Source organism: Eucalyptus grandis, chromosome 6 (assembly GCF_016545825.1).
Source record: "Eucalyptus grandis isolate ANBG69807.140 chromosome 6, ASM1654582v1, whole genome shotgun sequence".
NCBI classification, from domain to species: domain Eukaryota; kingdom Viridiplantae; phylum Streptophyta; class Magnoliopsida; order Myrtales; family Myrtaceae; genus Eucalyptus; species Eucalyptus grandis.
Genome location: NC_052617.1, coordinates 15,325,501 through 15,350,484, shown reverse-complemented (window position 1 = coordinate 15,350,484; position 24,984 = coordinate 15,325,501). Strand labels below are relative to the sequence as shown.

The window sequence follows — 24,984 nt, the reverse complement described above, 5'->3', positions numbered from 1 at the left end:
AAGGAAGTTCAGATCGGATCCAGGCGACATCCTCATAAACTATTTTGCACCATTTAACTTAGGGGGAGCATTCTATTTTGATCAAATTGATGGGAGTTATGCACAAGTCGACCTTAAATTAGAGAGTGTGGTTCAGGGCATGAAAAAGTGGGGATTTCAAATAATATGCAAGCAATTAGAGGACGATTTAAAAGCTACGCTCCGATACAATAAGTTAATTGATCCAGCTTTCCTCTACGAGGTTGGTCATGACTCAACGGATCCAGAAGTCGAGAGTTCACATGTGCATGGAGACAACCCAATCGAAATGGATCAACTAAAAAACTTGCAAGAGAGTTCACATATGCTTGAAAACAGAATGATCGAATTTGATCTAGATTGTCCACCGAGTTCTTACGAGCATGATAAAGTCATAAACATGAGACATCGTGAGCATTTTCTTCCTGGATACTTTCTTCCTGGAGACCCGCGCAGCCTGGGGAACAAAAAGTACAAGCTTTGGTCGCAACAATATGGAGACGGGCTAAGGATGTAATTCGTAAGGTGAGTGAAGTCCCGCTGATCTTCATTACAATGCCTTCTTTCTTCTTGTTCCTTCTCGTTTTCCTTTCTCCACGAAAAAAAAAAAACTTATAAATAAAATTCTGTAATTCTGCCTTCTCTTTTTTATCTCTTTTCTTTGTTTGTAGTTCTTCCTTTTGGCTAAATCCTCTTTTCTCCGCCCTACCCAAACTTCTAGCTCCACCATCTTCCGTCGGACACCTGCGATCTCTGACAAATGCAAGATCGCCGCTTGGCAAGCGGAGGCGGCCCACAGAAGAAGTCCCTAGCGAACCGACGGGCGACGGAGGCCAACGAGCGGAGGCGACGGACTACCGCCGCTGCCGACCGACGCCATGGGAACCGGTGGCGTAGCTTCTTCAGGGGAACGATTCTCTCCTGAGGTTCCTGGCTTCGTGCAGCTTGCTATATAGATCGGGTAACACCTGGCACATCCAGATTGTATCGAGTCGATGCAATACTTGAGCAGGATTTTGAATTTGATTCGTTTGGTGCTGGAGTTGCACGGGAACTTGAAGAATGTGTCGTTGAATTTGTTCAAGAGACGCTGAATGAGTGTTCTCATCGGAAGTTTAGTTTGTCGATGCTTGGTAGTGAATTCAATGGTAGCGACGTTGCACGCTGCAAAATCAGGACAATCCCTAGAAGGTATGACGATTCTTTCTTTCTAGAGAGAGAGAGAGAGAGAGCTTTTGAGGTGTCTAGGAAATGTAGATGTATAGTATGTACATATCATAAAAATGTGCTGAATTGCGAGAAACTCGATCACCGAGATAGGAGTCTTTGCTAATTTTTTGAGGTGCTTGAAGGGGCATAGCCATAGAGGAATAAGAAGTGAGATGTCGAGCCACCGGAAAAGGTCGATTGACAATCACAGCCATCTTACCATTTGTTGACTTTGGCAACTAGGGAGAATTGAAGCCAAATTTATTTGGAGCTTGAGGGTAATATGAACATTGGTTGTGCTCATCGAATCGGTCAGGTGCTTATTTTCTTTGGCCCTATGTTCTCTAGGTATGAAAAAGCAAAAATCATGAGAAACACAAAGTTTACATTAGTTATTCCGTAAAATAGAGACAAAAGCACAAGGAGCTGATTGTGAGTTCTGATTTGTGAGGCATTTGCAACAGTTTGGGGTTCCCTTTTTATCATTATCTACCACAGCTTTTATGGAGGAATATGACCTTGAAGTTAAAACTCCTGGAAGCTTCTTGAACTTTTTAAAACCTAATAATGAAACATAAGCTCTCAGGTACCGATGATAACACTGGAATGAGCAACTTGTAGTTTCTCAAATTAGTTGCTGTTTTCCCTTTAGTGTCGTTAGAGCTATATCAGTCTAACAGAAGGTGGGATTTGCATATGAATTAGAGGTTGAGTGTGCGGTGACAATCATTTCTGGAAGTTTGTGACCAGAATATCATAGAGGACTTGCAAGATTTATCATATAACCATGAGACATGCATTGTAGCTGCATATTGATAATGAAATATATCTACTGCTGGCAACTTGATGCTGATTTTCTCTTGAATTGCCTGTATGCATGCATGCATTCATGCGATAATTTCTGATTCTTATCCTCATATTGTTTTCTCCAAACAAGTAACAAGACCTATTTGCTTTTCTTATTTAAGGCGAAACTTGCTTTGGACAGCCTTGTAGTTCCAGCTGGGTAAGAAACTGGTTTTTGGTAAACAAGTGCATTTCAGATATGTTATGTTATTTGCTAATCAAAATGATTGGTATTTCAGGCTTAATTGGTGAATGATTTCAGATTGTGCTTTATTTGTATATACTTTGATTGAGCAGCTGTGTGATTGTTGAGGATGGGAATGTTATCGCAGCTAGAAGAAACCTGACTATTGAGACACGAAATGTATGTTCATCATTGCCTCCCCATCCCCTTTTTTAAAATTTTGGCCCAGCAGCACTTTGTTATTGCTGTGGATTGATACCCTCAAATTATCCACTCGTAGTTTATTGTTGATCATTTTATGTTTCTCTCTTATGTATTTCTTTAATAGATAGTAAAACAATATATTGGACAAAATCTGTTAATGAGAGGATTCTTTTTTTTTTTTGCATTATTAGGCTGTAAAGGGTTATCTTCCCATTATTCTTTCATAAAATATACTGCTAACGGTGACTATAATCTTGCCTTATTATGCCTAATATTTCACATTTTTCATTTGCCATGGTTCTCTGTCTGGATCAATAATATGGTCTTTATCCACTTTTGTGAAGTTCCTAACACTGTTTTCATGTTAGCTAGACTATTGGTATACATATTTGGTATAAGAATGCACTGTGAGCATTGTATTGCCTTTTAAGATGTAAGAACCTGCTCCTTTGGAGATTTCTTCATACAATGACCATATTTACACATATTTAAGCCTTGTTTCTGGTAGAGATCATCTCTCTGTAATAGTTTATTGCTGTAATCATTGATAGTTATGTGGACAGTACAGTACTATAAATGACTTTGTGGACGGTAAGAATAGTTGATGCAAAGAATATTTGGCCCTTCTAGTGTCTTCTGGAGCATAATAAAAACAAAGGTGCCTTGCTACAGGGGTATATATGAAAATACTGTTAGAAAAGTTGGAGGTGGCTAATCCAATAGAAGCCTCTTTTTCCATGTGAGATTTTCAACAGCTTCAAGTGAGCAAAACTTATTTAATTCTTGTAGCATATGCCTTGATCTATCTCATATATACTCTCAATCAGTTAGCTTGAAGCAGAAGACATTTCTCATGAAATGAATTTTCAGAATTTATGTTGAAACTACACTGAGGGCAAATGTCTCTCTGGCAGAGCTCCTAAGTTTGATATGCTTGTGTTGTTTTTCTACTTGTGCTTTCATAGGCAACAAGACATGCAGAGATTGAAGCTCTTGATGTTCTTCTTGAACAGTGGCAAAGGACTGGATTATTGGCTGCAGAAGTTGCAAAGAAGTTTTCAATATGCTCCCTTTACGTGACATTTGAACCATGCATAATGAAAATAAATGGAGGTTTGTGGAACTGATTTTCCATCTTTTCTAACCTTTTCCTAGTCTAAATGGAAGAAAGCAGAGTTTCTGAAAGCATCAAGAAGTCAAGTTTATATTAATTGTTTCTTTCCCTACTTTATTTCTTTTTTCTTAAATTGTTTGTGACTTGTTTGACATTTCTATATTCTTTTTATTTTCCCTAAAATTTACAGTTCTGGGAATTGCTACTTTTTTCAGTGCAGTGAGATTTTTTGATATCTTAACTGATATCATGTTTAAATTGAGAAATATAGTATCTTCAAGGAAATACAATATTTCAAGTGTGAGGAAATTATGCTTTCTGATATGCCAAGGGCAATGTACTTGATAAAGAAATCTCTTTTCTTGTTTACTAGTTGCAGTTGCTCTTCTTGCATACATAAGAGCATGTGTCTGCTAGATTGTGACGTTGTGATGTACGGTTTGTGTTTCCAGTATGATTCGTCACCTGTCTGATGCTGCCATGATCTAACATTACATGTTAGAAGCTTGTTCAGAAGTTATCAATTTTTCCCTCAAGACCTTGTTGACGTAAAAGTTAAAACGTAGCAAAACAGGATCTCATTCATTGTGATTGAGCAGTACACAAAATAGCCAATATAGATTGTGGACATTGTTTTTCTGTTTAAGGATTAAAATTAAAAGAACAAGCTCAAGTATAGGGGGAAGAAGCAAGGGATTTTTACTAAGGATGCATTTGATAAAAAATTTAGGGAAAAAGCACACCATGAAAACTCTTGACTTTTGGAGCTTGAAATTTGTATTTATGCTGCTCTTAGTAATCTGATTTTGAGTCAAAAGTATTCTGGGAAACATGAACTAGCTCATTGCCTTTCTGAATACTACATCAAGCAAGAGAACTCATCTTGCAGTTAAAGGACTGTCTAGCTCAAGTTCCTCCCTCTGGAGCTAAAAAACTAGCCCTAATTGTTGCATAGTTTCATGATAGAATGAGACTGTTATTATAACGGTGAGCGTGGGTCATATGCAATGTTTGGAATTTATAGTTGATTGAAACACATCCTAGCCAATACTAGTAAACAAGTCATCCACAAATCTTCTCTCAATCAAATCACTGGTGCCAAGATCTCTCTGAACAGAAGTTGCTCATCCATATTAAGAGCCTTGATGTATCACCCTGTTTAAAAAGTGTTGTTTGTTCTTCAAGGACATTAGGTTTTATGTTGACGATAAATTATAGAACAATGCTAAGGCATCGTTAAAGTAAAAAAATTTAAGCCATAGTTACCCCAAACACGCACCTATCTTAAATCTGATGCAGGAATTTTGCCAAGGTCAACACCACTTAGTAGAGTCTAGTTACTGTCAATTGAATCATATGGCACACTTCACAGATAATTTGCTTGCGTGAAAAGCTATTTCCTGGAGTGGGCATTTGGTAAATTTGATATTCTTAGGACCGAAATGTATACCTCCTAAGTTAGACACAATCCCTTATTGGTAAATTTGTTTTTGTTCAGATAGTACCTTCTTTTGCAAAGTGCTTTGTCAATTAGTCTATTAAATTATATCGAGCATGAAATTTGGAAATGTTTTGCAGATGGAACCTGTCTCTGGTTTCAAGCTGATGAGCTAGGTAAAAATGCAGAATCATTGGAAATATTGTCTGGTTTCCACAGAAATTTCATCTACATTCCCCCTTTCAAGTATCTGCCTAATTTATGAATGTTTCCAACTTTAGTCTTGTCTCTTGCAGTAATGGGAATTCTGGATCAAAGGGTTTCAAATGTTGTGGAGGTATAATGGCATCAGAAGCAGTTCTCCTCTGTGAGATTTTTATGAACGAGGAAAACCTGATGGTATGAACGGCGATCGACCATTTTAACCGGTTGAATTGTCTGTAAGAATGTTAAAATGATGTTGGTATCACCTATTTATATGAGATAACTTAAGGAAAATGATAGTTCTTTTTCAATGGACCCACAGTTAATTACACTTTTTAATAGGCTTCTATGAGCATAATAGAGCAATTCTACTTTTTGAACCAAGGTTTACCTTTTCAATCAATGAAGTTGACCATTGTGTCTGCTAGCAACATCTTCCTGAAAGACCCTTCCTCGGAATAAGTTCTCTTTTAAACTCAAATACTGTGGTCTTCCTCTTGCTCATCCTCTTCCATGTTGATTAAAAAGAATACAGGAAGCCTCTTTCTGTTTGTACTTTTTAACAAATTCTCTCAAATAGCTAGAAAGAATTGTTGCCGGGCCTTAATTTGCTTGGGAAACAGAAGGTTAAGTTTCGGATGCTCAGTCTCTGTTTTTTTTTTGCCTATTTTCAGACGTCTTGTTTATCACATGTGGCTTTCCTTTAGACTAGGTATTCTTAGCCAAATTGCCATATGAGAAATGGGACATCATGTCCTTGGATAAGGAAAAAGACGAAGTGTAGTATCTTAATAGTTGAGAATTCTTTTATTAGACTCGTTTGAGAGAAATATCTTCTTCCTTGATCCCTGCCATGGATTGCTATACATATATGGTTCTTGGTCAAGCAAATCTTCAATAAGAGCTCTTCAGTTGCAATCAGATCATAATCTTTACATGCATCTGAGATAATTAGTACGCTTTGGAAACTCATTGCATACAGAAAACATGGCCTTGAAATAATTTGTCTTCGTAATGACAAAATCAATTTGTTTCGTGTTTCTTCTCTATTTGGTAGAACCACCCTATTCCATGAATATCATTTCTCTTTGCCTTTCTTCCCCTTCTTTTCCATTCATTTTTTGTTGATGACATTGTGGAATCTGTGATTTATTTAAGTATCTTATAGATATGCTGAATGCTAATATTTGATTTTCAGCTCCAAAGCCTCATAGGTCATGGGTAAATCATGCTTCTCATTAGATCTGCCTGCATTGATTCGTCCTGTTGAACACTCTCATGCCTTTGCACAACTAGGTAATGCCTTTGAACTTATGATTCCTTTCTTTTATGAACATCATGTACATCATGTATGGTAATATGATGCACCTCTGATGCATATTGAATGATTATCAGTTACTCATGCATATAACTAGTGTGTACATGGTGTGACATTTTATATTATAGGTTTTGCCAAATTAGGGCACTGTGGCAATGATTCTTGGTGCGACAATTTGATATGATGCTCATGTTAAGATCGAGTATACCTATAGCTATAGATTTACTCGTATGATTGTAGTCAATCACAATGAGGAAGAACATTAGTCATTGCTCTTCATTACTGATTCTTGGTTTATTCTGATCATATTGTTCTTTGTTCTTATTCATGTTAGTTAATCTGTGCATTTGACTATAAGCTAAGTCAAACTTTCACTTCAAGGTAGCTCCCCCTCTTGAAACGAACTATTTGCAAGATAGCTTTTGGACTGTAGTTTTGCAATAAAGCACAAATCTAACTGTGACATTATTGGCGTTGGTCCTAGCATACTAAGATTCTCTCTAGTTTGTGATATGGCAGAAACAATTAGTGTTAATTATTTTGTCTCAAGATGTCAAAAATTTAGAAACAGCCCTTTAAGTGCAGAGATCTGCATAAATGTTATTAGCATCCCACAAAATGTCTTCAAATGAATCGAAGCACTCCGACTGATAATGCATGTGCCATTTACTGCTCTTCTAATCACAGAATTTCATCAAGGGATCTAAGGAACGAAGCGTGATGTCCATATCAGTTTTTGCTGGGATGTTGATGTGTGTGCTGAGGGTTGCAGATGTGATCACCAGCGAATTCATGCTTTTAACCTTATCAGATTGTTTAGATAATTTTACAGCATAAACCTGTACATTTATCAGTTTTCTGAGGTTAATTTTTGTCATCTACATAATTTGTGATGTGTTTGATATGAGTTTTTCGAACTTTGAGGTAATTCCGGGCACGCTATTTTTGTACTGAGCTTTTATAGTTAGGGACTATGTCATGTGTGATCCCTAACAATGATGAAAGATGTGAAGGACTTGCATGTGTTTTGCATGGATTTCCTGAGAAAGAATTGCATTGATTGGATTTGAGCTTTCCAGTTATGCCAATTATGTCCTAAATACTGGAATTTATAATATTGGTGAGTCAATTAAAGTCTTGATCGTTATTGACTGAGAAAATCTCAGTGATATGATAGGTCTTGTGAAGACCATGATAGTCACGTGTGGCTGCACAAGTACATTAAGATCTTAATAATTTGCTCAGTCCAAAGGCAATTGACAGTTGATTCTTACCTAAATGTGCTTTCCTTATTCTTCAATCTGAACAAGATGCCTCTTTCTTCGGGTGACAAGAAGTCCAAACTTGAGTTTATGATTATGTTACAGTCAATTCTAATAAAACATTAGAAATACCAGAACATTTGCCGAAAAGACCCATAGTCTAAAATGAACAGGAAGATAGTAATTTTGGATCATAATCTGTTTATATATTCTTATAAATTTGGGCTAATGTTAGAAGAATGGATAATCGACCATGCAGGAGTACAATCGACGACAAGCCAAAGTTGACCGGCATTTATCCATCAAAAGGAAATGTATGAAAGAAAACAAGACCTTGGATGAACGCCTGTCTACTTTTAGGAGAAATGTGAAGAGACGGTTGGATGACTTGTAAATATTGACATATCAATGAGAATTAAAAGGGCTAACATTGTAATGGTGCCTGGCTGTACAAAGAAAGGAAGTCATTGTGAATGGCGGTGTCGGCTTGCAGCGGCATTGGCTAGTGGCGGCAACATATCTTGAAGAAAACACAAATTCTTTTCCAATGGAGAAGGTGAACAGTAACTTAAGAAAATTAAAAAAGGAAAACAGAACAAAACAAAAAGATTAGAAAAATGAGAGGAAAAAAAAAAAGATGTCATTTTGAGTAGAGTCATTTAGATCAAATTGACTGTTGTGCTATATAGGACGATTGTCGATAATTAGATGTTAAGTTAGCAATTTTCAGCGGCAATTGAATAGAAAAACTACATTGGAATTTGCGTAAAAGTTAAGGATTAAATTGACAAAATTAAAAATTTCAGGACTAAATTGACATATGTATAATATGTTTATGACTAATTTGGTAATTTTTGCTATATTGCATTTGCACAATCATGAAAGAAGACCTCTCTATATACCATAGGTCATCAACTTATAACTGCATATTTGGCCTCCGTCTAACAACAAAAATCTAACCACCTGGCCCCATTTAATCATAAGAAACCTTAGACTCTTGGAAGCTTCAAGGCAAGCTTAGCTAACTTAGCCACCTCCTCGGTTAATGATATTCCTCTCAATCAGTGATGCCCTCGGCACTCTCGACTCGAAGTCCTTTGCTTGCTTGATTGAATCTTTCCCTTGGATCATGGGCTCCCTCAAAGGTCTACAATTCTTCCCTTGGATCATCCGGGCCGAGTCATGCCGGCCTAACCTCAGCCTAATAGCCATTGCTAATAGTGATCATTAGTCGTTGTTTGTATAAATAAAAAAGAACTGGGCTTGAATAAGTGGCCCAAGTAAGAAGGGGTTGTACTAGGCCCCAACCTAAACGGGTCAGCGCAAGTGGCTCTCATATATTTCTCTTTTTTCTTCTTTTTTACTTATCGAAAATCCATGAAGATGAACGGGAACTTTTCAAACGAATGGTAATCAATTAGTTGGGGCCGTTGTGGGTGATAGGGAATGTTAATTTGTTAAGACTTCATCTCGAATTTTGCCTTTGTTAGCTGTCAATCAGACTTCATCAGCTCCCCAGTTGCTTCTTTTGGTACAAAACGTGATATCTCCGCCAAAAGAGCTCCCAAAATATGGTGATTTACCCAATACGATTCTTTTATCCTTAGATCAAGTCATACTAACACGATTGCCATGAATCATCATAGAAATATCAGTTGTTCTTGTATCAAAACATTTATGAAGCATCTCACGAGATGGCATGATTGAGATGATATAATTTGTGAGTAGACAGAGATGACACGATCAATAAAAATAAGTGTGAATGAGTGAATTAAAACATGCAATTTTGTACAACCAATAATCTCACAAAGGTATCCAATCCCCTAGTCTTTTTTTAAGAACATCGGCATTTTGACTAGGGTTATAGAGGACGTTGGAATTGATCCAATACGATGGTTGTGTAGCCAAACATTCTTTATACCTCTGAGAACAAGTAAGGGATAATTGATTCAGCCGACGAGGCTTCATCCAAGAGGCTTCCCTCATAGCTAGAGCTTCTACAACAAGAGCCAATTTGTTCATCTAACTAGGCATGGTTAGATTACCTATGAAATACAATAAACAATACTAGGCATCTATAAAAAATTACTCAATAAAATATTAGAAATGTAGTTCTAAATAAGTCCAGTTATTTCAATTTCGTGAATTTATCGTAATGTAGCCTGTAACCTCCCCTTGTTTTGTTCCTCATTTTTAGGTAGCAAATACCTGATCTTTTCTGTATTGTTTTCTCTGTTTTGCCATTGAGTAGTAGACAACACATCAATCCAACAATAAAATGAAATTGAAGAAAATAAAATAAAAAATTGAAAAATTTGTGAAAGGAAACTTTGAAAAATCCCCGAAGAGTCTACTACTGTACACGGCTGTCACCCATCTCCTAATTCGACAAGCTCGCAAACTCTTCTCGTTCGCAAGCCGCTACACTCTCTCACTCTCTCACTCTCTTTCACCGTCCACGTGCTTTAGGTTTGGGTCCACCTGCCTATGTGAATGTTTGGTTTGCATGAATGATCTGGAACGTGATTGCAATTCCAAAAGGTCAATCCCTTTTCTGATGTTTGGATCCATATGTAAATCATAGAATTGTGATTTTACCGACTTCTTGGAATTGCCATTTCCACTACTTAGGCCATGCAATCATCATTATCATTCCTAAGTAGGTTAGAGCCATTTGGGTTTGATGAAATTAGATTATATTGCAAGATTGACATCAGAGGTACCAAATATATTACACATGCCCAACTGCAGTGGAAACATGAAACGGATCCTCCTAGTTAAACACTGACCAAAAAGTGCCAGAAAGATTGAAATTCAGACCCAGGTGCCCCTGAGGAGGGCATCCACGGGTGCAGTTTCCCCGAATGTCTCGAGCAGGTCGGAACAGGAGGGATCGGCCTCTCCTTCCGCTTTGAGTTCTAACCCCAGCTCCTCCTCTATGTCGTCCGATGCCGATATCAGCAGAAACTCACACCCTTCGTAGTTCAGGAAGTCGGGCGGGTCGGCCGGGCTGTACCTCAGCTGCCCGAACTGTCCCTGTAGGTGGGCGGGGAACACCGCCTTGCGCTTGCTCTGGAGTCCCCTGAACTGGGAAGGGCCTGCCCCGTGCTGGTCGGGGTTCTTGATCTGGATGAGGAAGGACCCTTCTCTTTCGACGTTGAGCGACTCCTGGGGCTCCTGCTTCTCATCTTCCGGAGGAAATTCGAGCTTGTATAGGAGATGCGCGTGCGCTTTCTTCCCCTTGGATTTGTGTCTGAGTATGCGGTACACTCCCTCCCCCAACGCTCTGGCCGCAGCCGTGTGGGGGTGTCCCCTTGTGGAGGTGTCGTATTCCTCTGCAAGAAGCAACAAGTCCTACTTCAATGAGAGAGAGAGAGAGAGAGGAGGAGGAGAAGCAGCGCACCTGCTTTAAGAGCCGACTTGACATCATCGATCTTGGTGGTGACCATCTCCACAAATCCCCGGGGTCGGCTCCGTTTGCTCGGGTCCGGAAGACTCTTCTTCCCCATCACTATCAACCTCAACAGCGCCTGCTTCTCGATGTTCACCTCCTGCGTTCGGCATTTACAAAGAGCCTGTGATATCGCGACGTGATCATAGACAAGTTGTCGGGTCGTGTGGTTCTCGTGATCATCATTACCTGGCTACCGTGGCCACCTTCCACGGTGGCCTTATCGCTGGAATTGGGGTCGGAGCCTTCCTCGCCGGAGCGGGGATCTTGCTTCTCCTCGACAGGCCTCTCGCCGGACTCAGGACGGAGGACTATGTAAAGGCGCTGCACGTCGTCGGCGCCGTGGGCTGCATCTCTCTCCACCTTGGGCCTATAGAAGAAGAAGATCTCCCCTCTTTCCTGCAATTAAAACCCCACAGCAAGCTCACTCGCTCACTACCCTCCGCCACCAACTAGCAAACCCCATTAGAAAAGACAAAGGCGAGTTTCAAACCTGAATTTCGACTTGGGGATCAGTCCGGGTCTTCACTTCCTGGGCTTGACCCATTCCCAGCGCCACTGCCACAACACAAACATGCAGCAGATGCAAATGGAGGAGAGTTGAGGGCAACCCAGAGTGTTCTGACTGTCGACACGTTCGCTTCGTGGATAACCCACGTATCAGGACCTAAGCCTGCCATGTCTTTGTGTGTTGCTGTCGCCGACCGAGTAGCAGACATGCTGGCGGACGATGTATTCCAGAGGGAATTCGCACGTGTCCCGACGTTTCTTCTGTCCATGGAAACATCACACGTTTTGACAGTTTTAACAAGATTTATATCCGAATATCATGGGCATGTTAAAAGTTACTAGCTCTTATAAAAATTAACTGCTCACTTATCAATATTCATTTACTTGTTATTTTCATATGCCGGAAAGCTCCCCAGAGAAATATGGTTGAATTGATGAAACAAATGCTATATTTTGTTAGTGAATAGTACAACCTAGAAGAGGTTAAACAAAACAGTATGTGGGTTATGAAAGTCTCGAATGTAAGTCAACAACAATAGAAGTAAATTATGACGGTTGTATGCATAAAATATTAATAACAAATATCATGTGATAGTGTTGCTATAAAGACAATAAAGAATTGGAGAAATAAAATACATAGTAATTTATAGTGGTTTGATTTTATGTTCAAACTTGCGTCTGCTCTCCAGATAATAGTCTCAACACGGATGGGAGTCCACTATTAATTTTCAAAACAAATTACAATCAACAAGCGCTATTAATCGATAGATCACACAATCACAACATTCTTTATTACACTTGTACACTATTCACCTTGTACCTTTGGACCCGTCTATATTACAAAGCAGCTCAACCTTATGCAGGGAACATCGGATGGAGAACAAAGACATTTTCTAATTACAGATGAGAAAGAGAAGTGCATTGACAGTATTCTCAATTTCTCGATTAAACCCTTTTTGTTACTTCCTTGATCCTTACATTGGAGATTCTAATAAGGAGAAAAGAACGGTTCAAGTTTCATTGGAGGTTTTTGTAAAACCAGGATTTACTTATACAATAGTTTCTTCCAACATCAGTAGGTTTCCAAAATTGAGTTTAAGCTCATTACGATGCGCCAAATAATTTACATACTCAGCTTTTAATGCATTTTCACAAGTAAAAGAAATATTTTTTTATTTAAAAACTTTGAAGTCTCCAAGATATTTGGACTTAGTGTGCGCCCCACCGCCAGCAGAGCCAGCCTCAAAACGAACGATCCTTCCCCGTAAGAAATTCTAGAGGGGAAAATTGTGAGGAATGGGGAAACAAGCAAGGTTGGGGGAATATGTCTTACGGGAGGAATATCAAGATTTCAGACTTAGACATCTATCTTGTTGGTATTTGATTTTGAGTTTCGGTTTTGCTTTTCAACTAAAACCCGCCAGCCATAACATGGTCGAATAAATGGCATATATTTATTGGGTGCGAATTCGCTCTCTGGATTGCAATGGGAGAGGAACAATTGGCTTTTTTGAAACCACCCCCCCCCCCCGCGATTTGGTCAAACTTGAGAAGATAGGAGACTAGTCTTCTCTCACCTAATAGACGTACATTGTTTACTTTTCCTGAATAAAATAGATTAAATGTCCTTCTGTTCAACGCGCTGTTTGTGATTTTTCTCGGCTATTCTAATATGGAAGCTGGCATTGGCATTTAATATGCATGACAATGAAATCAATCTATCATGATCGCCTGTACTATATATTATCTTGCAAGCCCATATACGCAGCTTGTACAAGCACGTAGTTTTAATTGAATCAAGTAAAAACCATGCACTGTCTGAAGTTTACTCATTGCCCTAGAGTCCCAAGATTGAATAAGCCTTTCTTACTTGTGGTCAAGCCTATTATAATCACCTTAACCTAGGGGAGCTACCTTCGTTGGCTCGACATTGTTCTGTGCTAATGCACAAGAGGTGTCGCATAAAATAAGTACTTACCAGAGCTTGTATAGCTGGAGCCTTATTACCACTAATAAACTCACAAGCGCCTACTAGTGTACATGTTCATTTGGTCCTTCTAAATCTCTTTCATATTTCCAGCAATGGATACTAATAAATGATTTCTTGTTTGTGCTTGCAGTTGATACACTAAACACAATTGCCATGAAAATGCAAAACAAATATTGGAATGTAAATGAGACATCGTGCATTGGGGGTATAGGTCTAAATGTGACCATTGCTTCAGGAATAATAAGCAACGTGACTTGCAACTGTTCCTTCAATGACAACACAGTTTGCCATGTCACAAACATGTATGGAAGACCTGATAGTTATTTTCGTTTCTTCCCATATCCTTCTTTCACGTACATTAATTGCAATTCACCCGTTGTTCTTCGTGTCACAGCCAGCTGAAGGAACTTAATTTGACAGGGATTTTCCTGATGAATTTGGCAACCTCACTTACCTAAGGGAAATGTAAGTTAGACTTGACCACATGAGATCTTTTTATGTGGAAGGTAATTAGGCCAAAGAAATTGAATGTAACCAATGGGCCATGGTTCTTTAATTTCATGGGAAAATCACAAAAAAGCATGCTATGAGTTGGTGAAAAGTATTCTATTTTCACCTTATTTCTTGATTGATCTTTCTTAAACACCGAGTTATCAATTTTCTCAATCATATATCTATATGAGAAATGTAACAATCATGGGAATCTAAAGCAAACTATTGCTTGGGAATTGTAAAAGTTCTAAAGCGTGTACTATTTGCAAGCAGAGACATCACTCGTAACTTCATCAATGGATCGCTCCCCACAACTCTTACTCAGATACCACTTACTATTCTGTAAATTTCTTTTCATACATCAAATTTCATTATCGCATTTTAATTATAAGTTCTTAGAGAAAAGAAGCATAATTTTGTTTTTACTTTGGTACTTTAGGTCAGCACTCGGAAATCGCATAAGTGGTATTCCCAAGGAAATTGGCAACATTAGCACGTTGGAGGAGCTGTAAGACTTGCTATAAATCATATGCCTTTGTATTGAGTATGTGTTACACCTAATGACGATAAATTTATGTCTATGCTAGTGTATTAGAGGACAATATGCTTGAAGGCACTCTTGAGCCAAACATTGGAAACTTGAGCCATTTAAGGAGACTGTAAGTAAAGTATAGTGCATTAATTGGCACACTTTTGCTTGGATAACACATTTTAGAAGTCCTTTTTGAATGTTTGTGAGCTCTCTTGATTGCAAGATTATGAAATAAAATGTCTTAATTTAATCTTCTTGCTTTAATTGGAATGAAGTTTCTCTTTGTTCGGGGAGATGAAAATACACTTTGTTCTATGTTATATACACATATATATTGAGACTTGATCCTTCAATATTTTGAATTCGTGGATGGTTTTTTTCTTGGCAGCCTTTTGTCTGCTAATAATTTCACGGGAACAATACCCGAATCATTTGGCAACCTAAAGAACTTAGAAGATTTGTAAGTGGCATCATAATTCTTTTTATCTATCAACATTGAATTTCCTCTGCGAGACCTGATTTATAGACCACTTGCAGTCGTATAGACGGAAGCACATTATCAGGAAAGATACCTGATTTTATCGGGAATTGGACCAAAATTACAAGATTGTGCGTATCCCAATCCTTTTCATTTAGGGCCAAAAATATTCATTTATATGATTTATGCGATACTCGAAAGTTGTTCTTATATGACAGCATTTCAGGGACATGCAAGGCACATCTATGGGGGGACCTATTCCTTCAAGCATATCGTTGTTGACAAACTTGACAGAGTTGTGAGCATTTGATCATATGCAATTGTTCTTCGTCTCTTATAATTTAGTAAGATTGTGTTTTATCTCTAGATGTAGAATGGATGTTAATGTTATGTGATGGAGTGATTTTATATGCATTCAGGAGAATCTCAAATTTGAAAGGTTCAAGCTCAGATTTTCCTAATTTGCAGGGCATGAACATGAAAATATTGTGAGCTCCATATAAGAAATAATTGATTTGTTTCTTTTGTCTATATTCTATAGCTATATTTCCATTAACTATTGTCTTAAACATTGCAGGATTATGAGAAATTGCTTACTTATTGGCTCAATTCCATATTACATTGGGCAATGGACAAGTTTGACAACATTGTAAGTTGTTATAATGAGGTGGATTTTTCATTTGATCTCAAAATGTTCACGTGTTTTGTGTTCTTTTCTTTGAAAAATCCAGTGGATTGGTTATTAAGCATCGACAGATTTTGGACATGTCCTGACAGATTATTGCATATTTCAAGAAGAGACTTGTTTCATGAATGAGAAGGGCCTTAATTTGAAGATCAAATTACATGAACTTCTGCATTTTCTCAAGAAAACTATCTGATTCATCTCTTTTTATTTGCTCATCTTTGGGTAGAGACCTGAGCGTCAACAGATTGACCGGTCAAGTTCCTGAAACGATGGGAGCTGCTCTGGATTACATGTAACTTTAATTCTTGTCTCAGCAAATATGTAGTTGACTTTCCTTCCTCACTAGGATCATATACACCTCGTATAGTCAGGATTGCAAACAATTCTTTGGACAAGTATTACGTGACTTTTATTTGTGAATGTAGGTTCCTGACAAACAACTCCCTTACTGGAGAAGTACCCAATTGGGTAACAAGCAGCCAACAATCTCTGTTAGTCTCCTAAGAAAATATCTATTTTTTTGTTCTTGCTTTTCCATCATAGATTGCAGGATTTGACTCATAATTCTTAGTATGAGACTCATGGGTTCACATCTGATATATATTACTCTTCAATGTTGTTCTATTATTATTTATGGGGGTGAATATGCGCACTAACTAGGTCAAGGTATGAACTGCAGCGACTTATCTTACAACAATTTCACCGGTTCTCCTCAAACCAGTTGTCAGCAATCACAAGTGTGAGTCAATGCATATTCTCTCTCAAGGCAGAAATTTTGTAGTTCTGTCCCGTCCCCACATTTCTAGAGTTATTATCTAACACATTGTGTCGCTTTCCAGCAATTTGGTTTCCAGCTATTCATCTGGTGGAAACAATTCGTAAGTCTCTTTGACTAAGAGCTATACCAATTGTTGATAATCGCATGTGAAGATCATATTACCGACATTCTCTTTGGTTGATCCCATTAGGCTCTGGTGCCTGGAGAAGGATCTACCCTGCAACGGGAAAGCACAATGTGAGTTCTATTATGTTTGAATTGTTGGTGAGCATAAATGTCGAGCTACTTTTGTCCCCTATCATGTCTTACGCAATATCATCCGACGATCCATTCAGACCATTCCTTATTTATCAATTGTGGAGGAGCCAAAATGCCTTTTGAAAAGAATCAATATGAAGCGGACACCAGTCAAGACGGGCCATCAGTTTTCTATTCTTCTTCAGAAAAGTGGGCTTACAGCAGCACCGGGGTTTATATGGGAAATGATAAAGCTGGTTACACCGTGAGTAACCCAATTTCTACGAACGTGAATGGGTCCGAACTTTACCAAACAGCTCGCCTTTCCCCTTGGTCAATCAGATACTATGGCCTTTGCATGATGAGAGGAAGTTACAAAGTGCGGCTTTATTTTGCTGAAATTCAATATTCCAATGACGAAACATATAGCAGCCTCGGGAGACGTATATTCGATGTATCGATACAAGTAAGTGAAGTGAAATTTTTCGCCTGATTATTATTTTATTTCGTCTATTTTGCTGAGTTATTGTCTTTTGTTGAGGAATTTGACTTGGGAATTGTTATTATGATTTGGTGTGTGATAGGCCTACACACGACAATCCGATAAGAGCACGATCTTTTCTTACTGAAATTCTTGTTAACTCTGCAGGGCAATCTAGTGTTGAAGGATTTTAATATTGCAGAAGCAGCGGGAGGTGTTGGGAAGGGCATATACAAGGACTTCGATAACATTACTGTGAATGGCAGTACCTTGGAGATTCATTTATATTGGTCAGGGAAGGGAACCACAGCTGTCCCTAATAGAGGTTTCTACGGGCCACTTATTTCTGCCATTGCAGTGACACCGAGTAAGTCAACGCTGATATACGGATCTCTATTATTCTTTCCTCATGTGGTCATTGAAGTATTCACATATAAATTTGTCAATTTTTTCCTGCTCGTAGACTTTGATGTCGGAAGCGGACTATCAGCTGGAGCAATCACTGGAATTGCAGTAGCTTCGGCAGTTCTCCTTTTATTGATATTACTAGTCCTTAGGATAACAGGATTCTTAGGCGGCAAAGAAGTTGAAGATCCAGGTGAGATTATCACACTGACATATTTGCTCACGCAAGAATTTGTCACTCTTTGATTCATTACACAAATATGATGCTTATTTGAAGACCGTGTTTATCTGCTTTCTTATTTTTTGTGAAATTCTTATGAGTAAATTGTAATACCGCAAAAGTTGGCCTTCTTGCTTTTAATTAGGATTGCATGCCTATGAGGCATGACCATATAAGTGAATCACTCCTTAGATTGAGAGTTTGTTGTAGAATTGTGCTTTTCCTTAGTTCTTTTTATTGCATTCTTGATAAATACCTTGGTTTTTCTCTTTGTTTGTTTGTTTTTTGTTTTTTTTTTTTTTTTCAGAATTACGTGGGCTAGATCTCCAAACTGGCGTTTCACTTTAAGGCAAATCAAAGCCGCTACGAGCAACTTCGCTTCGTGAATAAGATAGGTGAAGGAGGGTTTGGGCCAGTTTACAAGGTAATTCATAGTATGTTCATAACTTCATCCTCCATTCAATATGAAGGAAGTATATGATAAATTTAGTGCGTATCTTTATTTTAGACTTACATTTCTTGTCAAGCCAACCATTTTTTTAATGAAATAATATATGATCAGTTATGAGTCTTAAATTTGTATCATTAATCTCAGGGAATACTCTCGGATGGAACTATAATTGCTGTGAAGCAGCTTTCTTCTAAATCAAAACAAGGCAATCGTGAATTTCTCAATGAGATAGGCATGATATCTGCTCTCCAGCACCCAAATCTCGTAAAGCTTTACGGCTGCTGTATTGAAGGAAATCAGTTGTTGCTAGTTTACGAATATCTGGAGAACAATAGTCTTGCCCGTGCAATTTTTGGTAAAAGATGCTTTTCCTAAGCCGACTAATATGCTATTAATGGGCATCCAACTAAACTCTTTTTGTCTCTCTCTTCCTAGGACAAGATGAGCAGCTGATTCAGTTGGACTGGGCCACAAGAAAGAAAATATGTTTGGGAATAGCGAGGGGATTGGCTTACCTTCACGAGGAATCTAGATTGAAAATTGTTCATAGGGACATAAAAGCAACAAATGTGCTGCTTGATAAGGAACTAAATGCCAAGATCTCAGATTTTGGTTTGGCCAAACTCGATGAAGAAGAGAATACGCATATCAGCACAAGGATAGCTGGAACAATGTAAGTCTTCTATTATTCTAGTTAATTCTCTTCTTTTAATTAGCTTTAGTCTAATGAACTTTTGATTGCTACAAATCGGTATGTTTACCTTGAATGTCCTTCTATGGCCATATTCACCATTACTATTTTGTCTTGCCTCAGAGGTTATATGGCTCCTGAATATGCGATGAGGGGCTACTTGACAGACAAAGCCGATGTCTACAGCTTTGGAGTCGTCACTTTGGAAATTGTTAGTGGAAAGAGCAACACAAATTACAGGCCAAAGGAAGAATTTGTTTATCTCCTCGACTGGGTAATGTATAGCAACTTCTAAGTTATATTGGATGTGAAGCTCTCTTTCTCTACATTCTCCGGGTTTGGTTTGAGGACTTGCAGGTAGAAAGATGGCATGGGACTTCATAGTTAAATGATGGAACAAGCTATTAAGTACAAATTGGATCAGACTAAATTAATATATGAAGGAATAGTTTCTTTGAAGGACTTGTCCCTAAAGAGAAAAAGTAAAATGAAAGATGGGTTAGAAGCTTAGAGTATTGTCATATTGATATGTATGTATGAGCATCCTCAGCGGTGGATAGCATGAATGCATGAACATGATGAGATTCCATCTATCAGTAATCTATTCTCCTTAGTTGTTCCTAAAACTGTTTTCTGTTTCTAAAAGCAAGATAACTGACTAATCTTCTATTTCTATTTGTACATGATGAAAGGCCTATGTGTTACAAGAGCAAGGGAACTTTCTTGAACTCGTGGATCCACGTCTTGGCTCGAATTACGCCGAGGAAGAGGCGATGAGAATGCTAAACCTGGCACTACTATGCACCAATCCTTCACCAACTCTCAGGCCACCGATGTCATCTGTGGTGAGCATGCTCGAAGGGAAAGGCGCGATTCAAGCACCAATAATCAAGCGCGCCGCAACAAATTTAGATCCTAGGTTCAGAGCCTTCGATAGGCTAGCTAATAATAGCCAAACAACTGTCTCGACATTCTCTCAGGACACTCGCCAGGTTCCGGGAAGCATGTCCATAGAAGGTCCATGGATTGACTCTTCAGCTTCTTTCACAAGTAAGGATGAGACCCGCAGCCATTCTTCAGAGAGCAAGCTTCTCCCAGATGTTTAGGAGTCGGATTCGTTCAGTAATTATTATGTGTTCATCATTTTTTCTATCCAATAGTGTAGAGGAATTAGACGGTGGAAATATAGAGAATAAGAATGGCGCTGAAGGATGTTATATAACCATTTTATTGTCCGTCCAAGTCCTAGCAGGAGAATTGAGCATGTGCTGGCCTTTAGGCACAAGGTGTGGCTTCATCTAGGTGACTCTTGATTGTATGATTTTTCATACTTTGAATTTCTTGGTAAAGTATGTGCATAATAAATTCGTCCATTTTTGTCCATAAAAATTTCAAGATACTCACAGAAACGTTCCATTTCCTTTATTGTTTTAACTCTATTTGATATGATAGAAGCACCTAAGATCACGAACTAAGTTTTTGGAATGTCTATTTGCTAAGCTCATAGTTCAGAAATTGTAGATTTATCCATTTTAGGCATTGTCTATGGTGTGTTCCCAACGAAAGTGCACTTATAGAGGTTGACCTCTTAACTCGCTCATTGTTGTGCATGTGGGGAGTAGAGATCATATAGCCTACATCTCTCCTCCACCAGCAGTCCCGCGCCTCCATCAATCATATTGCCATATTGGTACAAATTTTTTGTTCAAATAATGAAACTATTTTTCCATTATCCCATGACCTATATGGTTGAACTATTCTATCTTGTCACTTGTCTATCCTCTCCCAAAAATATCCTACACACATGTACACTTGCACACATTAAATCACAAACTATATCGTTAATATCAACACCATGCTTCTGCACAATTCCAAATTTCAACAGAGACAAAATGGCAAAATCACGACTGTAATACCTGTCAAGTTGCAGCAACAGCTCATCCTGAACTTTGCTGAGTGAAAGATGACACTAAGTTGACGTAAATAATCTAATCTTTTAGCTTCCCAGAACAATTGACAGTTGTCCGATATTTATCTTTTGTTTTTCCATGACTGAATTTCTCCAACCGCCACTTCCTTGTGTACACCTTAACACTTCCAAATCTTTAACGAGTGTAATACTGCTACAGTGGATGAATCGAAAGCTTCCCAGAAAGGTTGTTTTGAGTTCCTTGCAGAAATGAGCCACAGATTCAAACTTTATCTCACTTGATTAAGTGCTCCCTACACAAATTTGCAATGGATGGGACTGACAAGATAATGAAGGATTGTAAATATCAGAAATTCAGCTCATCTGACGAGGTCCACCGAGATCTTCCCGGGGAAAATGGTGAAGTCCAACCCTTAAATTCTGGCATGAGTGGTCATGAGCGAACAAGGGAAAATGCAGCTTCGAAAGCAAAAGATGAAGCAGGCTTCACTATGAATGCAAATGCTGAGGCACTAGTTAAACCAAATCGAAGGAGAGATCAAAATCAAACAAATGGAAGGACGATCATATGTAAGTGGCGCACTCAAGTGTCAGATACAGAGTATGCTTGATCAGTAGGTAATAATGAATTGCCCTGTAACAGGATAATTTTCTTGGCAGATTTGATCATTATGTTTGCTGCGTTTCAAGCGAGATCAATGACTATATTCTTGGCGTTTCCAATCTGGTTGTCATACTAGTCTTTCATGTTTTTGCTGTTCCCACTTCAAACGCTGGATCACATCAAGGCATCTCTCAAGATAAAATTACTGAAGATATGTGAGGTAAAATTAGCAGGAGTGAACGTAAAAGAAACGTGCATTTGGCGTTGAGGTTTTGTTGGGCCCTATGCTGCTCAATCTACGTCTTCCTCAAGCTTCTTGGATTGCTAATCTTAAGGTTTGTAATGGGTGGTTTTGCAACGAAACACTAGGTGACGAAACCAATTCAGGCAACAGAGAATTACGGCCCTCACACTAAACATAACCTAGTATCCTTTGTGCCATTTATGCCATCTTTCTGCATCGATAGCTCTTCAGGTGAACCTGTTGTTCATAATTCAGAAGTGAGCAAGGCAGATGGGAATAATGGCCCTCATAACCAAGAACTGGAGGTCATAGTTTTACTCTGTATGCCGGAGTCTGAACACAACCGAAAGCTTGGCATCTTTCCGGTATTATATCTTGTTGAGAGTAAGCATGTCTATAAATGATTTCTTTCCAATTCTGTTTCATATTCTGAGGCACGATAATAGGCAGGATGAGTCGTAGATAACTTGGGTTTTGGAGATGTATCTCAAGAGTGCTAGTTCTATATTCTATCGAGTTAATTTGAAGGTGAGGCTGGAATTTCTTTCCACACATCGAGTCACAGCAAGTTCAGGCTACCTGACCATGCTGCCCTTCAAAAGCCAACCCATTTGCTTCGTGGAGATCTTTCTCAATTGCGCTCATCGCATAGTTGGTCTCCAATCAGAGTCGCGAGCGCTCAAGATACATATGACCGAACACATCATTGCAACAGAGTTAACTTCCTGCCTGACAGTGATCTTGGAAGCAAGAGTGAACAACCAGTCTGGTGGCGGCATACCAGAGATGTACTCTGCGTCACTTGAGCTCAAATCTAAGGTTCCTTGCTTAAAGATGATTGTTTGGAATTGGGGTAAGACGGTCTTCGTTTGGGTCAGGATGGCGTCATATTCCGTGGAGTTGGTATTACTTCTTCTCTTCTGTAGAGGAGTAATTATTCCCAAAGGGCGGCCGAAGACTAAGGCAAAAAGGCACCACATGAACATCACATCCCCGCACGAGAGCAGATGAAGAAATGGCTTGAAGCTGAAGCAAGCTCTCAGCCTTCCGCCTTGGGCACATCTTTCTTCTCACTTGGAGTAATTTGGGTAGGTTTTTAGTTTCCATGACTAACCGCTATTGCTGATTTTGAATAATTCAGGAAGCTGCATATTTTGAGTTGCTTCCACATTTGCGTCAGCTCAGATGAGAGATCTTTTTCTCAAGTGAAAGACAGTATTGGTGTTGAATAACCCATGCTTATTTACAATCACAGCACTTTTCATGGATTACCCTTAAAAGTTCGTTACTCTTCAGTATTTCCTCGTGTCAATCTAAGAGTTTATTTAGGCTCAGCTACTACTATAAAAACAAACACGATTCCTCCGCAAATAAGATTGTTGAAGAGACAGGCCCTACATGCGCAAATTCTCGGCAAGCCATTAACTAAAACGAAATGTAGCATATGTTCTTAGCGTTAGCAAAATGATAATCTACAACTCCTCGATGACAAAGAAAGAGGTATTACGTTGTCGTGGCTATATAGAACCCACCATGTCAAACTTTGTGCCAAAGAAACAGTGACGCTTGGAGCTAAAAGGGCTATCTCTAAAATTCGGGAAAAGAATTAGGATAAATTGGTCATCTACTTTTGAAATAGTCAAATCACATTCTCCCAAAAGTCCAAGAGATGTAAAATGCGGACAAATGAAAACTCATCCATTGCCTCAAAAGTGGGGAAATATTCACATGGTATCCTGTGCTGACATGCGTAACTCTATATACACTTCCAACTGCAAATTAAGGATGTGATGCAGTCAAAACTCAATACCGCTGTTTATCTGAACGGAGAAAGAAGGTCTACCGACAGTTGAGAGCAGCGCATCCACTCTGAGAACTACTCCTGAGCTTCCAACATTCCCATTCCACTTAGATCTCCCACTCTGCATAAGACCCAGGGAGAGATTAACACGAAAGGAGAGACTACATTTGAGGTTCCATTTCTGGAGCAATATAATTCATCCGTTTTCGTGCATTTATCTTTTCCTCACACCATGCATCATCACATGTAGCTAAGGCACAAAGAACACAGGAGTAAGTGTGCAGGTCTGGTGTGTTCATCTTTCAATGTCAATTGCTAACTCCATCCAATTTGCACTTCTGCAAATTTCAAAATACCCAAGGGCACAAATAAGATTTCACGAAATACCCTATTTGAGGAGTTTTACATGAGTGATGGGTATAATGTTGGAGAAATGCGGTTTCATTTGAGTTATGTTTGTATAGCCTTGATTACTTTAGATGAGCACTGCATGGATTTTCATTTCCAGATACTGATATTTGGTTGAAATGCAGAAGCTCAACATGGTCAATGGAGTGCTCTTTACTGGAGGGTGGGCTAAAACTGGATTGTATTATGAGACGTCAAAGGCAATTTTCAAGGTACTGTTGTGATTGATACACCTGAATATTTCTAACATGAGGCGTTTCTGTTCATTGGTTGGAGGCAGAGCTTCATCAATCTTCTATCGACTGTTTTTGTGCAATAATAGTTTTTTAGGCGGTCTTCCTAGAATAATGTGCTGTTCCTCATTTGAAAACTTTTTATTCCATTGTTTCCAAGACACGCGAGTGTTCTTACTACCTTGGGAGAGAGTAGTTCTTTTTCATGTGTTTTCAATGAGTGTCCTGTATATTTTTGCTTTGCAACTTTTTGATGTTCTCTGTCTGTTGTTTGCAGAGAATTTTGGCAAAGAATGACGCTGGTGACCACTTCCCATTATACGCCATCTGCTTAGGCTTCGAACTATTGACAATGATAATCAGCAAGGTAACTTTGCCCGTGTCACCGTTTTAAATTGTCTGTCAATGCTTTCAGTCCTTTTGGTTGCACATTCTCTCTTTTCTAATGCAAGAGTTGGGCTTTATTGTGCCAGAAAGAAACTTCTATCCACCCATGGCTTGACTTCGCACATGTCGCGACCTAATTTTTTTGGGTTCACCACCTAAAACTAAGTTAATGGATT

The 24,984-nt window shown here is 38.8% G+C and overlaps 3 protein-coding genes and 1 non-coding gene across 21 annotated transcripts; 3 read left to right on the top strand and 1 right to left on the bottom strand.

Moving 5' to 3' along the window:
* Nucleotides 1-13: 13 nt before the first annotated feature.
* On the top strand, nt 14-5,811 carry LOC104444760. Of its 18 annotated transcripts, none has more exons than XR_005551818.1 (7): nt 14-543; nt 690-979; nt 2,196-2,233; nt 2,371-2,437; nt 3,134-3,200; nt 3,289-3,574; nt 5,310-5,396. XR_005551818.1 is itself a non-coding variant. In XM_039314803.1 (7 exons), exons 2-7 carry the CDS (start codon nt 1,113-1,115, stop codon nt 5,354-5,356), a joined length of 474 nt encoding a protein of 157 aa, XP_039170737.1. In that variant the 5' UTR covers nt 14-543; nt 740-1,112; the 3' UTR covers nt 5,357-5,811. The 18 variants fall into 18 exon arrangements, 5 of the variants coding, with proteins under 5 accessions (XP_039170737.1, XP_039170739.1, XP_039170738.1 ...); XR_005551815.1 differs by having other exon boundaries at nt 2,313-2,437; XM_039314803.1 differs by lacking the exon at nt 3,134-3,200 and adding an exon at nt 5,154-5,189 and having other exon boundaries at nt 740-1,209; nt 2,196-2,259; nt 3,427-3,574; nt 5,295-5,811.
* Nucleotides 5,812-5,848: 37 nt separating this feature from the next.
* On the top strand, nt 5,849-7,650 carry LOC104445104. The gene is made up of 2 exons (XR_005551819.1): nt 5,849-6,513; nt 7,223-7,650. It is a non-coding gene; the product is annotated as an uncharacterized LOC104445104 (transcript).
* Nucleotides 7,651-10,476: 2,826 nt separating this feature from the next.
* On the bottom strand, nt 10,477-11,861 carry LOC104446674. The gene is made up of 4 exons (XM_039314801.1): nt 11,742-11,861; nt 11,438-11,647; nt 11,201-11,348; nt 10,477-11,132 (listed from the first exon to the last, which is right to left on the bottom strand). Exons 1-4 carry the CDS (start codon nt 11,793-11,795, stop codon nt 10,612-10,614), a joined length of 933 nt encoding a protein of 310 aa, XP_039170735.1. The 5' UTR covers nt 11,796-11,861; the 3' UTR covers nt 10,477-10,611.
* A 65-nt stretch (nt 11,862-11,926) lies between these two features.
* On the top strand, nt 11,927-20,590 carry LOC104448577 (probable LRR receptor-like serine/threonine-protein kinase At1g53430). Its single transcript, XM_039314391.1, is given in 27 exon segments — nt 11,927-11,980; nt 13,794-14,050; nt 14,143-14,168; nt 14,171-14,213; nt 14,514-14,582; nt 14,680-14,748; nt 14,828-14,899; nt 15,161-15,232; nt 15,310-15,381; nt 15,477-15,548; nt 15,670-15,738; nt 15,828-15,899; nt 16,165-16,230; nt 16,364-16,429; nt 16,618-16,677; nt 16,778-16,816; nt 16,907-16,953; nt 17,052-17,419; nt 17,603-17,801; nt 17,898-18,032; nt 18,367-18,393; nt 18,396-18,437; nt 18,440-18,483; nt 18,655-18,865; nt 18,946-19,183; nt 19,325-19,475; nt 19,894-20,590. Coding segments are annotated over 27 exon segments (3,054 nt in total). The 3' UTR covers nt 20,308-20,590.
* The last annotated feature ends 4,394 nt before the right edge of the window (nt 20,591-24,984 follow it).